The sequence below is a fragment of the Chrysemys picta genome, chromosome 6, assembly GCF_011386835.1.
Source record: "Chrysemys picta bellii isolate R12L10 chromosome 6, ASM1138683v2, whole genome shotgun sequence".
Classification (NCBI taxonomy): domain Eukaryota; kingdom Metazoa; phylum Chordata; order Testudines; family Emydidae; genus Chrysemys; species Chrysemys picta.
In genome coordinates, this window is record NC_088796.1 from 44113406 (window position 1) to 44130823 (window position 17418).

A 17418-nucleotide genomic window follows, 5' to 3' on the forward strand; every position below is an offset into this window, starting at 1 on the left:
GAGGCTATGCAGAGGGGTCCTAGCTGTGTTGGGGCCTCACCTCCTGGATGCGTTTGCGGGCCCGCTGCAGCACCTCTTCGTAGCCCTTCTGCCGCAGTTCGCTCAGGCTCTCGTAGTACTCTTCGGGGTCGTCGGTCTCGGTGAAGAGCACCTGGGAGAGGATCTTCCATCCGCAGGTGTCCAAGCTATGGCCCAGATAAACCTGTAACTGGTAACACAGCGCGTCCATCTCCTGCTCGGACAGCTGCGGGGCCCCGAACAACACCGTCCACATGCCCGAGGGCTCCTCAGGGAAGACGGGCAGGCAGGGCTCTAGCTCCGAGTTCACCGAGCACAGCTGCTGATGCACGGCCCGCAAGTCCTGGAAGGAGAAGAGGCCGGCCCAGCTGCACTCCTCCCCCGAGGAGTCCGCGTCTGCGGCCGGCTCGGCACCTTGCTGGACGGGTCCCGGCAGCAAGAGCAGCGGGGTCGCGGGTTCATCCTTCACCAACTCCAGCACCTCGATCTCCTCGGCCGCACCTGCTGGGCTCGGCACCGCCGCCTCCGTGCTACGCGGAGGCCTCCGGACCGGACTGGCCTTCGTCCGCAGCGGGCTCTTCAGTATCGCCTCTGCCCCGGCCGCGGCGCCCTTCTCGGTGCTCCGGAGCAGCGAGTCCGCGCGGGGATGCGAGGAGCTCCTGGCCGGGCTGGAGTCCGCCCCGCAGGCCGGGGTCCGGCGGGCCGCGGGGGCGCCAGCCTGGGCAAGGGCCCTGTGCTCCTGCCCCCCGGGGCTGCCCCGGCGCAACTCCCGCGACCCGCTGCGCTGCCGCTGAGCCGTCCGGTTGTGGCAGGTGATGGCGAACTTGCCCTCGATCTCGTTCCAGGCCACGATGAACGCGAACTTGTGCTTCTCTCGCTCGAGGAAGGCGTGGGGCCTCACCGCCACCCAGTCCGCCTCCAGCGTCTCCTCCAGCGCGAAGGCGGACATAGTGCCCCGCTACGCGCCCGCGCTAGGCATCCGCATCCGCCGCCGGCTCACTGCCCGCCTTCAGCCATCTTGGGGGAGAAGGATGCGCCGGGGGGAAACGGCCGCTCGCGAGCTCGGCCTCCTGGTGCCGCTCGTCGCCCAGCGCGCGCGACGCGGGCTGCGCCGGCCCCGCCTCCCGCCGCGGTATCGTCCTGCACCGGGCGGGCGGGCGCCGCCGCGGACAATACAGCTCCCCGTACAGGTACTTCGCACAATCACGTGGGCCAGAAGCAGGCTCTGTTTACAAGCGACGCGGCCGCTGCGGCATCTCACCCCGCCCTAGGGTCCTGTCCCGCCCCCAAGCCACTTGCTGTCCCCGCCCCTCCTCCGGCTCCTGTGAACGGCGGGGGGCGCGGGCGGGCGGCGCTACTCCCCTGCCCCACGCCGCCAGACAGAGCTCCCCCCTCCTCCACGGGGATGCTCCTCCTGTTCCCCTTCCTCACGCTGTCACCGGTCCGTAGCCTACGTCAGGCTCAGCTGAGGGGCGCGAGGAGCCGCACGTGCGGCGTTCAGAATCCCTGCGGCCCAACGGCCAAGGCGAGAGGGAGCCGGGGTCGGCTTGTCCGTGGCGCAGGCGCAGGCGCAGTTGGAGGGAAACAAAAGCAACAGTTGGGGAGAGAAGAGCCTGTACCGGCTGAGGCTTGAGTGACACGTTACCCTCCTAATCGCCTCTGTCGGGGGGGATTTAACTGGAGTCTCGCCTTCCCTGCAGCGAGGGGTAATTCGAAGTCAGTCCTCCCCCCGACTCCACAGCTGCTGGCTCTGGCGGATGGAATGTCCAGGCGAAAGTGCCATGGGGCGCTGCCGCCTCTGGGATAATGGGGGGTAAGGGAGGAGGGGTCAATTCCTCCATCTCTGTCAGTTCCGGGGCAATTCGGCTTTCACGCTTCCTTTTGTCTTTGAAAACCCATTGTCTCTCTGGGTCCCATGATTTAGTTTCTCTTCCGTTTCTTGGCATATCATCCTGTTTTTCCTTGCCGCAAATCTGTAATCCCAAAACAACGTCAAGGGATTCTCTCCTCATTAGCTGCTACTCCGTGTAGGAGTCAAAGAGACAGCAACTAATCACTAACCCATCCTGCTGTTTCACTTTCTCCTCCACTGTCCTCTCTTCTCACACAGACTTTCGTTTCCAAAATTGCTTCCCTTGTTTTTTCAAAAAGGACACACCTAAAATGTATTTTTCTATTTCAGTCACCCAGCCCAGGAAAGGACTTAATTGGCATTGAAGGACATTTAAATCCCATGCTGTAATAATGAAGCCACATTCACTAAGGGCGGGTGCGGTTGGTTTGGGATTTTTGGTACTCTTCACATTCCCCAAATACAGTCTTTCCTGGAGAAATGGGAAAGGATTTGGTGTTTTATGTAGGTTATTTTATTTCCTTATATTGAGTTACTCATTGTGATACCTGGGCAACTACTGCACAAGTTAAAAACAAGCCTCTGTTACCAGTGACTGAGATAAATAAAGTCCACGTCTGTTGCTGGTATTCCCTCCCTTCCTCCTGACTAGAAACTGAATACATGCATCCTGCATGACATCGTAAAACCATCAAACTGAGGTGCTGGAATACCTCAAAAGGGTAATTTCCAGAGTCAAGGGACCTCCAGCAAGAATGCTCACCCCTGTCCTGCCTTTAGGAGTTCATGTCCATGGATAGGTAGCAAAAGCACTCTGGCAGATAGCAGCCTCTATGATGGGACTTGGGGACAGAAGCAGTCGCTGAAATAGCCAAGTCTTGGGTGGTTTTATAGATGATATCTTGATGTAAACTGAGAGCTCCAAGGCACAGCAATTACATGCTCACGTTTGCCTGCCCTACTTAAAGGCGGACAACTTTATTCTGCATTGGTTGACGCTTCAAGTAATTCCAAATGCAGAACATACTATATCTAAACTGGACAATTGCACTGTAAGAACCGCATCAAAAAAGGGATAACTAGTCACCTGTAATTCTGCTTCTCTTTTGATATAATTTGACTGGATTCCTGCTTTTGAGTCTCAGTTTCTTAGTATGAGACTGGGTGAAATCTCTAGCTTTCAAAGATTTTTGGCACTGAGAATTCACCCTTAGTCTGAGACCTACTGCCAGTGTCATGGTGCCCTTTAGAATGTCCCCTTTCACTTCCTGGATGAGTGGGAAACAGAATTTGCCTCAAATTTAAATGTAACAACAATAATAGAGCCCCCAAGGACAAGACCATTAGAGAAAAAACAGTAATTGAAAAATGTCCCCCCCCATTTCAGATCTGAGGGGAGGTGGTACATGAGTAAGAATCACTCCTCAAACAAGATTGTCAGAGAAGCAGAATAAGTAATTAAATGATCCCTTCTCTAATGACAGGAGTCCTAGAAGTCTCTTAAAAAATCCTATTTTTGGAAACAGTTTGAGGATAGCCTCTGCAAACCTGAACATTCTCCAAACATGGAAGACCAAAGACACTGTACAAAGCAATCTCATGTACCCTGGAAAATTATGGTGACTTCTTGAATGCCAAAACTTGGAGTTGGTGGGAAAAGTGAGGGAAGTGTTGACTCAATAGCAAACAGCCAGAGATAGGACCATATATATGATCCTTAGGCTGAGGATGATATACGTTTTGTACTTGTAGCGGGATGGTCACCACACTCATGCCCTGAAGGGCTTAAAACAGCCCTGGGAGAGGGCTGGGAAGGGGGGGAAAGCTAGGCTGATTGGGGGAAGCAGCCACAGGTGGGGCCACGCCCCAATCAGGCCATGGCTGGCCCTATAAGAGGGCTGAGGGCCAAAGAGTAGAAGAGACTCTCTCTAGCTTATGAGAGAGAAGGACCTGGCTGCCTGGGAGCTGAGAAGGGTACCTGAGGTGGAGCAGTACTGGGGAAGGTCAGAGGAAGCTTGGGAGCTCCAGCCTGGTAAAACCCCAGGCTGCAGGCCTTGCTAAAAGGCCAAAAATGGTACTGGAGCTGCAGAGGGGCAGCCCAGAGATAGGCGAAGGCAGCAGGTCCTAACCCCCTTGCTGATAATGAGTGGTTTACAGACTGTAGTCTGCCCCAGTGAGTGGGGACTAGATGATGACTGGCAGTAGCCACTGAGGCAAGGTGGGGATAGAGGGTTGGGAGTTCTCCTGGGTGGGGAGACCCAGATTGTGGGTTACTGCTGGGGCAGAAACCTGATGTAGAGGGACACCGGGGTCCGGGAGGGACATGGGGGCCAGCGGCAGGTGAGACGCTGGCCTGCAGAAGGTGCTCTGGGCTGGAAGAGTTAATTCCCAGGATGACCAGCAGGAGACGCTGCGCTGGTGAGGCATCGCCCCATGACAGTACTCCAAAGTAGGTATGCAGAAGGAAATGCATTCCTTTGCATTCAAGCATTGGACCAGACACATGCCGAGTGGTGTGAAAAACATGACTATACCAGACATAAAAGCTAGGAGGGAAGAAAATCATCTCAGAGAAAAACTGGTTCGAAAAAGGGAGATACTCCAATGAAAGGTAACTTCTATCTATCATGTAGGTTAAATGCCAACGCAGTTCAACAAATATAAATCAAACATAGCTTCCAATGTGAAAATGGTTTTCACTTTTGTGTCCAGAGAGGAAAGCTATAGACTGTTTCTGTCAGGTATTCAGAAAGAAACTCTTCAGGAGATGAGTGTAAATATCAATCTGATTTTGTCTTTAATAATGCACAAATGAAAAAATATCAATGTGTAATACATACCAGTAAATATATCCAGTCTTTCTACTAATATTAGTACTTTTGAAACGCTAAAACTGTGGAATCAGTATCTCAGGTCTTTGTGATCCCTGATGGACATAGTGCCGAGGACTTGCTCAGAGAGGGGTGTATTACCCTAAAAAGGAAACTCAAGGTTGACCCAACAGTAGGGAATTCAGTCAAAATGATATCTTTAGAACAGGAATGGTTTCACTCCTTGACAACAGATAGGCTGCTGGTGTCCTGACACCACAGCTTGTCATGCTGACCAATACTGTCTTATTTTTTCCTTGTATACCCCAATCAGTCTGGCTGTTTCCATCTTTTGTTTTTTGTTTTATACTTAGATTGTAAGCTTTTTGCGGCAGGGACTGTCTGTTCTGTGTTAGTAAGCATGTAGCACAGTGGGGTCCTGGTCCATCACTGGTGCTGTGATAATACAAATAACACTGGTCTACAATTTTTGAGAAGTCGTCTGCTTCAGAGATAAAATGTGCTATTTATTATGTATTTTGATGTGCTGAATTCAAATATGACAATTAAAACAACTGATTGGCTACTGTTTCTAAGATATTTAAGTTTTTACATTTTATGTCTATGTATATTGTGTAGATAGTAGAGTTTTAATCATAAATTGTAAACCTAGGTCTTTTCATGTGTTTATGGTTGCTTTACATGATAATATTTCACCTGTCCTATTTATGTAACACTTCAAAAATCAGCAAAAGGGTTATATAAATAAAATTTATTATGAAACAAAAGACAAAAAACTATTATGTACATAGTTTAGTCCTATTCAGTGTCTACTCGGCGCTTCTTGGCTTGTCTCTTGTATTCATTAAATGGAGCATCTCTTGTCACTGTCCAGCAATAGTCTGCAAGCATTGATGGGCTCCATTTGCCCTGATAGCGTTTCTCCATTGTTGCAATGTCCTGGTGAAATCGTTCGCCGTGCTCGTGGCTCACTGCTCCGCAGTTCGGCGGAAAAAAATCTAGATGAGAGTGCAAAAAATGTATCTTTAGTGACATGTCGCAACCAAGGCTTTTGTATGCCTTGAGGAGGTTTTCCACCAACAACCTGTAGTTGTCTGCCTTGTTGTTTCCGAGAAAATTTATTGCCACTAACTGGAAGGCTTTCCATGCCGTCTTTTCCTTGCCACGCAGTGTATGGTCAAATGCATCATCTCGAAGAAGTTCACGAATCTGAGGACCAACAAAGACACCTTCCTTTATCTTAGCTTCACTTAACCTTGGAAATTTTCCATGGAGGTACTTGAAAGCTGCTTGTGTTTTGTCAATGGCCTTGACAAAGTTCTTCATCAGACCCAGCTTGATGTGTAAGGGTGGTAACAAAATCTTCCTTGATTCAACAAGTGGTGGGATGCTGAACACTTTTCCTCCCAGGCTCCAATGACTGTCGGAGTGGCCAATCTTTCTTGATGTAGTGGGAATCTCTTGCACGACTATCCCATACGCAGAGAAAACAGCAGTACTTTGTGTATCCAGTCTGCAGACCAAGCAAGAGAGCAACAACCTTCAAATCGCCACAAAGCTGCCACTGATGTTGGTCATAGTTTATGCACCTCAAAAGTTGTTTCATGTTGTCATAGGTTTCCTTCATATGGACTGCATGACCAACTGGAATTGATGGCAAAACATTGCTATTATGCAGTAAAACAGCTTTAAGACTCATGTTCGATGAATCAATGAACAGTCTCCACTCATCTGGATCGTGAACGATGTTGAGGGCTGCCATCACACCATCAATGTTGTTGCAGACTACAAGATCACCTTCCATGAAGAAGAATGGGACAAGATCCTTTTGACGGTCACGGAACATGGAAACCTTAACATCACCTGCCAGGAGATTCCACTGCTGTAGTCTGGAGCCCAACAGCTCTGCCTTACTCTTGGGTAGTTCCAAATCCCTGACAAGGTCATTCAGTTCGCCTTGTGTTATGAGGTGTGGTTCAGAGGAAGAGAGAAAATGTGGGTCCTGTGACATTGATGGTTCAGGACCAGAAGTTTCATCCTCTTCCTCGTCTGACTCAAGTGAGAATGATTCTGGTGCATCAGGAACCGGCAGTCCTTCTCCGTGGGGTACTGGGCATATAGCTGATGGAATGTTTGGATAATGCACAGTCCACTTTTTCTTCTTTGACACACCTTTCTCAACTGGAGGCACCATGCAGAAGTAACAATTGCTGGTATGATCTGTTGGCTCTCTCCAAATCATTGGCACTGCAAAAGGCATAGATTTCCTTTTCCTGTTCAACCACTGGCAAAGATTTGTTGCACAAGTGTTGCAGCATATGTGTGGGGCCCACCTCTTGTCCTGATTTTCAATTTTGCAGCCAAAATAAAGGTGATAGGCTTTCTTAACCATAGTGGTTATACTGCGCTTTTGTGATGCAAAAGTCACTTCACCACAAACATAGCAGAAGTTATCTGCACTGTTCACACAAGTACGAGGCATCTCTGCTCACTTTGGCTAAACAGAAATGTGTCCCTTTGCAAAATCAAACCCTGACAAATAAGAGAGCACGACACTGTATGATTTCTAGAGCTGATATAGGGCAATTTGTTCAGCAGAGTGATGTAAGCTTCGTTATGATTGCATCATCCATGACTCCTAGGAATAACATGATGCAATTCATATAATGTTTGACGCAATACCAGCTTCAGATTGCATCATTCATTGTTTTGCCTAAAAAGCAAGTACTGCCCAAACCCAGTCATAGATTTATTCATAGATCTAGTCAAAGATGTATTTTAGTCATTTCTGGTTTAAATTGAGATCCCTTCCCTTTATAACTCATTTATCCTCCGCCATTCCCAAGTCAAGGGTTGTATATACTGACCCAATAGCATATCTTGAAAACTAGAGCCAATCAACAATTTTAAGCATCATTTTCGTTCTCAGTGACCCAGAATTAGTAAAGTTTGACTACATCTATTTCAGAAGCATTTTGGCTGTAGAGCAGTGTAATTAATAATCATCATCCCAGGGCCAGCTAAAGATGAAAAAAGGCACTTTGAGCCACTGCTGTCACCTGGGAATCTATGAGCAGTGATATATCTAATAAGAATCTGGGCTGGCAAACCAGTTAAAAGGTAGATTTACTACCTCTTTGTAATGTGTAGTGGTGAGATAACTTCCATAGATTCCTCAATATGTTTTTTTCCTGCACACCAGTATCATCTACAACTTATCCAGATTGAGCCTGTGCCAGCTAGTTTTCAGACAGGATCCTAATTCAGCCAGGCACTGGGAAATCAAGGAAACTACAGAATCCAGGTTCAATGAGAAGGAGACACAAAGCTGAGTACGGTTCAAAACACTTCACAGTCTCCACTAGCAGCCTCATATACAGTAAATGTTGAACAGGAGAGGTGGCAGGATGAAACCTTGTGGAACCCCACATGTGAGTGCTCTCAGAGAGGAATAACAATTGCCTATCACAAACCTCAAGGTCCTCCCTGAAATGAGTAATGTGAACCACTGTACAGTGATCTCACCCACACCTGGATAAATCATCTTCTGTCTACTAATGCCCTAAACAGCAGAAACATTCTTTAAAATGTTTGCTTAAACATTCCTATCACCTAATTTGTGACCCCTACAGAAAGAAAAGTGCTCAAGGATTAACCATAATTACATCCTCTTGAATGGAATCCAAATGTTTAAACACTTTGCATAAGCTAGTTCTATTGCTAAGTCTTTTTGAGGAAACCCAAGTCCCATCACTGTCTAGGAAGCCTAGTATATTGGGAGAATTTAAATCATTTTCAAACAGTTCCAGTCTCCCATGCTGTTGTAACGTCGTTTATGTTCACATTGTCACATACTATGTTTACCAGTTATGCTACTGTAATTAGAGAGCTAGTCAATCAAATGGTTTGAAGCACTGTAGCAGTGAAGGTATTGTTTTTAAAACTGCCTCTGTTTTGAAGAATTGTTAAGTTCTGGCAAATCTATGTTTTACAACAGTTTTGAACAGGTTGTGTTGCTAGTGTGTATGCAATGCAAGTAAGGTAAAATGCAAACTTAAATCTAATGTTTGTAAATATCTTTTGTAGAATTTAGCAACTTTTCTAAAGGTGCATCTACACAAAGTGAGGCAGGGCACTTGATTGCATGAAGTGGTTGTTTGTCCTTATGATGGTTTAGTGCATGTAGATAGCAACATTTTTTTACACTTTGATGTGTCCACTTATGGCACATCTTTCATCTGGGGCTGTATCAATGCATTCCAGGACTCATTAAGTACCTATTTTATCATGCCCACAACTATTTTCTGAAAGCAGAGACTTTCGGTTAATAAAAGATGGTATGGGCTTAAAGCAAGAAGTTGATATTGGCAGCATTCAAGACTCTAAAGAATCCCTCTTTGGAGGGCTGGAAAAGATGAAATCTGTTAAATTTAGACACAACACAGGAGTGGGAAAAGATTAGGGTATAATTTGAGTTTAATACAATAAGAAAAATATATATATATATATACTAAGAAGTATAACTGAAACCAAAATTGTAATTTGAGGGACAACTGATACAGCCTCACACTGAAGGTGATGCAGGTCTCCAGGAGGCACCCTCTGCTACATCCATTCATATGAGCAGTGTTCTCCTGACTGGTGGTCCCACTTTGTAGGTTGGTTGAGTCAAGAATCATGGTGCTTGCTGCATTTGATGGTTCACAGATCAATTCTTTCACTCACCCATTACTGCAACTGCAATTCCGACAGGCTGTTTCTCCAGGCGTGCCTGGGGTGGGAGAGGCCATGCAGATCAGACTGTGAGTAGATTTTTATTAGCCAGTATAGGAACTAGAATTTCAATTTTTTTTTAAATTCACGTGGGTATTTTGTTGTTTATATTTGAATTTTCTTTGTGGTTTGTGGTTTTCCCTTTCTAGTAATAAATGTTCTTGACTGATTGTGTAAACTTATGGTTGTGGCTAACTGTATTGTTTCCTCTTTCTTGAATGTGTTTCTGTGCGCTATTAAAATCTTGCTGTTACAGCATTGATAGACATATCATAGATATGGCTGAAGAGACATTTTCTTTACAAAACAATTTTGAGGAATCATAATTTGGGGTGTAATTTCTCACCACTGTTGTCAAACCAAAAGTGAATTTCTGTGGGACTGTTTGGTAAGATTAGATTTGTCCAATTACAAAGCATGTGACTAAGCATCTAAGCATGCACAAATGTTGTTCTCACTTTTTGCACTTGAAAAACTTATAATCAGCTACTTTTTAAAGCTTCAGACTTGCCATAGTCCTCAAGGCCTAGTACCTTTGAGATATCTGCCTTCCTGAAGATGAGTAAAACTATCAGGACTGAGTTAACTCCTTGCATCCATGTAGCAGACAGCATGATAATAATCAGATAGAATACATGCGCAGAAGCTTACATTAAAATTCTATAAAATGAAATGTATACTTGGATGCTACAAACCATCTCCTCTTCTTGCTAAAAATCATTTTCAGAGAAGGGAGAGTGGATATAAAGCTGTTTATCTGTCTGAAGTGGCTGTATCCCACAAGGGCATAGACTCATAATGTCAATGGTCTCCTGAATGGTTGTGCCTGCTGCCAATATGACTTGCGATCACCAATCATCATCATGACCGTCCTAATGAGGATGCATTTCCTACTGAGAGAAGAGAGTTATAACATGAAGACTTCCCTTTATGTAGATGCCTGCTGATGCTTTTGCTTGCCAACATCGGTTCTGGGTCCCCTGAAAATATCGCTTCCAGTTGGGAAGAGGAATAAGATGGGGGAGGTGAAGGATTGCATATATTGAAAGATAAAGAGGTTAATTACCAGTGATTGATTATTCAAATATATTGTTAATTTACATAGAACCTCACTCTTAAGTGTGCATGGACTCTCTACATTGAAACTGGAACCCCATATAAAGTAGTGACTTAGAACCATACACATGTTCTCACCCTCTAATGACTATTTGGATATGTGGTAATATAAGGAGCTGCAGGCTTGAGCCTCTTCAGTTCCTTCCACCTAATAAGAATCTGTATCTTAGGCTCTTAAAAAGTGGAGACGGAGGGTAGGAAGTATGAATCTCTACTGACAACCCCTGGAAGAACCACAGTTCCTTCTTTTCCTCCTTCGAATATTGTCAACATAAATCTCCACTTTTGGAAGATTAACTAGCAGTAACAGCACTCACAGGAGATGGATCTGAACAGCTAGTTAAATAAAAGACTGTAAAACTACTTTCCTGAATTAAGCATTAAACCCAGAAGCTGAGTCACAGGAATAACTGAGTAAATGTACGAAGAGTGTCAGATAGCAGCCTTACAGATCTCAGTAATAGAGATAGATATGCTGTAAAGGCCATTGTGCATTAAGAGAATGATCTACAAGTGAAATATAGTTCTATATACATATATAGTTAATAGAAAAATGTGTCAATAGATGGTGCTCCAGAATATGCAGCATTGTTCTAGGTTTTGGAAGACCAATAAGTTGTTGTACACTGCAAATCCCTTCCTCTGTGCAACTCTTTATATTCAGCTCTGTGAAGAAGGTGGGAAATACCTGTATTTTTTTTATTAATATGATGTGTACGTCTATCCGATTACTATCATGCTATCTGCTACATGGATGCAGAGAGTTAACTCAGTCCTGATGGTTTTACTCATCTTCAGGACAGCAGACAATGGCTATAGATAAAGCAGGCCATGGTATAGGTGTCAACTCCTTTGAAGGTTTAGCCCTACCATACTCTGATCAACAGCCTGTTTGATAACCCAGTGTGGTGGTTGGATTCCAAGTGGGGAAAAATGAAACAAAGGGGAGGAGTTAAAAGCTTCATTCCTCAATCTGAGAGAATCAGAAGGAGGCAGTGACCCTGCTCTCCCAGATGTTGAAGTACTAGGACTCAGTCAGGCCTACCTAAGTCTTAAGGGAAATGCTAAGCTTAAGATAGATAGTATGCAGATAGGCCTTTTTGTTGTTTTAACCCTTTTCCTCTCTGGTGGTTATGTTCATATGGATAAATCAGTCAGTAATGCTGTGTTTTGAAGAATCTGTTTGGCATCCCTATGTTTACCAACTGTTCACAGTTCTCAGAAGGAAGTCTGTAGCAGGGGCCAAACCCAGTTGGAGCTGCTAAAGAGAGAGAGTTGGTAAACAGGGGTGCTGAAATCTGGAAACCCAATCTAAAGATGGGATGGAATTCCACTTTTAGAGACGTGCAGGTGGTGGGTCTGTCACCTGAAAAGCAGCCCATGGAGGGTCTGGAGAGGGGTCAAAGGAACAGCTTTCCCTGAAATCCTGACAGTTGTTAACACTGTGAACTAATGGAATGTGTTCTACAACCGATGCATCTGCAAGGTCATACCAGGTCTACATACACATTTGGGCCATTTGGACAATTTTTTGTTCAGAGATTTCTCTGGGACAGACATAATGGGGACAAACAAAAACAGAAATTTCTTGCACCCAGTTCAAGAAGAAGGCATCAGTCAGAGAACTATCACTTTTTTCCTCCTTTAGACAAAATTGTTGACATTTGGTGTTCACTCTTGTTCCATATTTGCAGAAAAGGAGTTAAACTATAAGGTCCTTGAAGTACCATTTGTGCTAGACATTGTAATTACTGCTCAGACGATCTGCTGAGATACTGACTTTGCTCAGAAGATAGGCAGCTATCTGTATTACAGTGATGAATTCTGCAGCCAGACTGCCTTTTGGCAGAGAAGACTAGACTAAATGCTGCTTTCAGTGTTGATTTAGTACATGATCCTGGCATTGGCTGTAAATGCCTATGATGTCTTTCTCTTGGTATAAAGGAGAAAAGCTTTGAATACTAGATGAGCTACTCATAATTCCTGTACATTTTAATACTAGATGAGTATTCCATCTAGCCTCTGCAGGATTCCACAGACGTTGTATCATTACATTTATTGACTGAGGTGAGCATAACAGCCTGTTGTAGATGCAACCAACATTGTCATTATACAAGGATTTGGATGCACAAATTTCTGACGGTATCAATCACAAAAAAAGAAGTAAGGACATTGCAGAATAGCCATAATTGACTCAGCCCTGGTCTACACTACAGGGTTAGTCGAATTTAGCCACATTAGGTTGATTTTAAAATGAATGCATCTACAGAACCAACCCCATTCCGTCAACCTAAAGGGCTCTTAAAATCGACTTGTGTGCTCCTCCCCAGCGAGGGGAGTAGCGCTAAAATCAACCTTGCCAGGTCAAATTTAGAATAGTGCAGACGCAATTCGATGGTGCTCCAGTGTGACTGCTCTGGACAGCACTTTGAACTCCGATGCACTAGCCAAGTACACAGGAAAAGCTCCAGGAAATTTTGAATTTAATTTCCTGTTTGGTCAGCGTGGCGAGCTCAGCAGCACAGGTGACCATGCAGTCCCCCCAGAATTGCAAACAAGCTCCAGCATGGAGCAAATGGGAGACACTGGATCTGATTGCTGTATGGGGTGATGACTCTGTACAGGCAGAACTCCAATCAAAAAGAAGAAATGCTAAAATATATATGCCAAAATCGCACAGGGCATGGTGGAAAGAGGCTACAACAGGGACACACAGCAGTGCTGCGTGAAAGTTAAGGAGCTCAGGCAAGCCTACCAAAAGACAAAGGAGGCAAATGGTTGCTCCGGGTCAGAGCCCCATACATGACGCTTCTATGATCAGCTGCATGGCATTCTAGGGGGGGACCCTACCACTACCCCAACACTGTCCGTGGACACCTGCAAGGGGGAAGTCTCACGCAACAGGGTGGAGTATTCTGTGGATGAGGAGGAGCAGCAGTCAAATGGTGAATCCGTTCTCCCTAGCAGCCAGGACCTTTTCATCACCCTAGAGCCAATACCTCCCAAGGCGGGATCCCCAACCCTGAAGCCGGATAAGGCACCTCTGGTGAGTGCACACTTGTAACTAGAGTACAGGGTTTAAAAGCAATAGGGTTTAATGTTTGATTTGCCCTGAAGAATTGGGATGCATTCGCAGCCAGTACAGCTACTGGAAAAGTCTGTTAATGTGTCTCGGGGTGGAGCGGGAATCCTCCAGGGACATCTCCATGAAGCTCTCCTGGAGGTACTCTGAAAGCCTTTGCAGAAGGTTTCTGGGGAGGGCTGCCTTATTTCATCCTCCACGGTAGGACACTTTACCACACCAAGTCAGTAGCAAGTAGTCTGGAATCATTGCTGCACAAAGCATGGCAGCAAATGGTCCTGGGTTTTGGTCGCATTCAAGCAACATTCAGTCTATATCTTTCTGTGTTAGCCTCAGGAGAGTGATCTCATTCATGGTCACCTGGTTGAAATAAGGGAATTTTTGTAAGGGAACAGTAAAAGGACCCCGTTCATGCTGGGCTGTTTGCGCTTGGCTAAAAGGGATCATCCCGGAGAATAGCCACGCGGCGGGAGGAAGGGTGAAGGGATCATTCCGGAGAATAGCCATGCAGTGGGGTGGGGGGAGGGGTGTGCTGCACATCCACCCGAAAATGACAGCCCCTCCTTTTAAATGTAAAACCCACCCTTTCCCATAGGGGTGTGCTATGGGAAAGGGTGGCGCTGCAGTTTGAAACCATTCTCACATGTTATGAAGGCATAAGAAGCTAACCCCGCGTACCAAAAGGCTTACCATGGCTGCCTTGAAACTGAATTCTGTTGCCAAGCTGTTTGTGATGTCACCATACCAGGAGGCGCTCAATATAAAAGGCAAAATGCGACCTTGTACCTAAAGCACATGTGCTGTCTGCTGTGAATTGCTTGATTCGCTGTGAAAGAGTCTCCCTTGTGTTCTCAGAAATGTATCGTCTTAAATTTTACTCTCCCTTTTTATCCCCCTGCAGGTGCAAATGTTTCTATGCTCCCCCATCATCTCCATCCCTGAGGTTATCGCAGAGTAGAAAGCGAAAAAAATGCACTCGCAATGACATGTCTTCCAAGCTCATGCAGTCCTCCCACACTTATAGGGCACAGCTGAATGCATGGAGGCATTCAGTGGCAGAGTCCAGGAAAGCATTAAGTGAGCGCGATAAGAAGAGGCAGGATACAATGCTGAGGCTAATGGGGGAGCAAACGGACATGCTCAGGCATCTGGTGGAGCTGCAGAAAAGCCAACAAGAGCACAGACCGCCACTGCATCCACTGTACTACCGCCTACCCTCCTCCCCAAGTTCCATATCCTCCTCACCCAGACATCCAAGAATGTGGGCGGAGAGGCTCCGGGCACCCAGCCACTCCACTCCAAGGGATGGCCCAAGCAACAGAAGGCTGTCATTCAAACAGTTCTGATTTGTAGTGTGGCTACAATAAGCGATGTGGCCTTGTCCTTCCCTCCTCCCCTACCCCACCCGGCTTACCTTATCAGTTATTTCCCATGGGAGTAAGGGGTAGGCTGGGTCTCCAAGGATAGCTGTTGGCATTTCAACATCCCCAACGGTAATTTTCTGGTCTGGGAAGAAAGTCCCATCTGCAGCTTTTCGAACAGCCTGGAGTTCCAAAAGACCTCCCAACCATCCCATGTTGATGTCGGTGAAATGGTCCTTGTGAGCCACCAGTGCTTGCAGTACCATTGAGAAGTACCCCTTGTGGTTTACGTACTGGTTGGCAAGGTGGTCCGGTGCCAAACTAGGGATATGCGTTCCATCTATCGCCCCACCACAGTTAGGGAATCCCATTGCAGCAAAGCCATCCAGTATGACCTGCACATTTCCCAGAGTCACTACCCTTGATAACAGAATGTCAGTGATTGCACTGGCTACTTGGATCACAGCAGTCCCCGCAGTAGACTTGCCCAATCCAAATTGATTCCTGACTGACCGGTAGCATTCAGGCGTTGCAAGCTTCCAGAGGGCTATTGCTCTTTCAGCTGTCAGGGCAGCTCTCATCTTGGTATTCCTGCGCTTCAGGGTGGGGGGAAAGCAACTCACAAAGTTCAAGGAAAGTGGCCTTACCCATGCAAAAGTTTCGTAGCCACTGTGAATCATCCCATACCCGCAACACTATGCGGTCCTACCAGTCTGTGCTTGTTTGCCAGGCTCAGAATCGGCGTTCCACTGTATCAACTAGCCCCACTACCGCCATGATGTCCTAATTGCCACAGCCTGTGCTTTCAGGAACATCTGTGTCCATGTCCTCATCACAATCATCCTCGTGCTGGTGTCTCTTAGCCCGGTTCTGCACATACTCCAGGATAATGTGCAAGATGTTTACAATGCTCACAACAGCAGCGGTGAGCTGAGCGGGCTCCATGCTTGCCGTGGTATGGCATCTGCATGGGTAACCCAGGAAAAAAGGCGCAAAATGATTGTCTGCCATTGCTTTCACGGAGGGAGGGGCAACTGACTACATGTACCCAAAACCACCCCCGACAATGTTTTTGCCCCATCAGGCATTGGGGCACTCTTGTGACTTCCCTTTGCTTCTCTTTCAGAAAGTCATTTTTCTCCAGGGAAGCAAGGAAATCTGCGGGGGACATAAATTCTGCATATGCGCAGTGATGCAGAATTCCCCTTGGAATAAATCTATCTATCTATATCAGTGGTTCTCAACCTGTTTATCAATATGTTACATGGGCCGCAGGTTTAGAACCACAGCACACATCCCCTAAAACCTCCTACAGTTCCTTATGCCCAGCACTCCCCCCTAACCGGAGACCATTTAAATAGTACCATAAAGAAATTTTCTTTTATTGTGCTACAGACTGAAATTGCTGGTCCTTTTTTCCAGATCAAAACACATTCCTCTGGGGTAATTTGCTAGCCACATCTTTTTCCCAGCATGTCCTATATGGAAACGTTGTTGTTAGGAAAGCTGTCTGCAAAGATTAATATACATTTGTTATAATTTTTGTTTCCTAATTGACCAGACTCCATCACTTCTATTTAAGATAGCTTTCTGTATAAAACAGGTTTTCTAGAAAGTTGAGAAAGATAATGCCTGACTTGAAAGTACTGGTACCAGGGGAGAGTGGGCCAGTTAAAGTTAATTTTGATTTCTAAATAAGTTAGAAAAGTTTCTTTACTGAGTAGCTGGCCAACCATGAGTATTCCATGGTTCTCCTAAACTTTTAAGCTTTCTGGTTCACGATTGGTTTAAGACAGGGGTCAGCAACCTTTCAGAAGTGGTATGCCGAGTCTTCATTTATTCACTCTGATTTAAGGTTTCGCGTGCCAGTAATACATTTTAACATTTTTAGAAGGTCTCTTTCTACAAGTCTATAGTGTATAACTAAACTATTGTATGTAAAGTAAATAAGGTTTTTAAAATGTTTAAGAAGCTTCATTTAAAATTAAATTAAAATGAAGAGCCACCCAGACTGGTGGCCACGACGCAGGCAGTGTGAGTGCCACTGAAAATCAGCTCGCGTGCTGCCTTTGGCACGCATGCCATAGGTTGCCTACCCCTGGGATAGAAATAGAGAAGAAAATAATATCACTCTGTAACCCAGAGTTCAAGAACTATACAGGCCTTCCCTTCCTAATTATGTTTCAATCAGCAGAAGCACTGTCTGGGTGAGTACAAGTATCACACAATATGACTGAGGGGTTTGTCTTATCCAGTCCAATTTTTCTTTTTATTTATTGTCTGTTAAATCAGCTCAAACAAATTGCACAACAAATGTAGAAACAAATAGTGCATTTTGTTTTTGCACTACAACACTTCCATTCATCAACAAAATATGACACAATT

The 17418-nt window shown here is 45.7% G+C and overlaps 1 protein-coding gene across 2 annotated transcripts in view; it reads right to left on the reverse strand.

The window, feature by feature from the left end:
• Nucleotides 1-1909, reverse strand: part of JMY (junction mediating and regulatory protein, p53 cofactor) — a 142247-nt gene extending 140338 nt beyond the window's left edge. The window contains exon 1 of one of the 2 annotated variants that reach the window (XM_005286437.4): nucleotides 41-1909. In XM_005286437.4, coding sequence (XP_005286494.3) covers nucleotides 41-967 — 927 coding nt within the window. In that variant the 5' untranslated portion in view covers nucleotides 968-1909. The remainder of the gene's footprint in view (nucleotides 1-40) is intronic. The other variant, XM_008174618.4, reaches the window with a different exon arrangement.
• Nucleotides 1910-17418: the final 15509 nt, after the last annotated feature.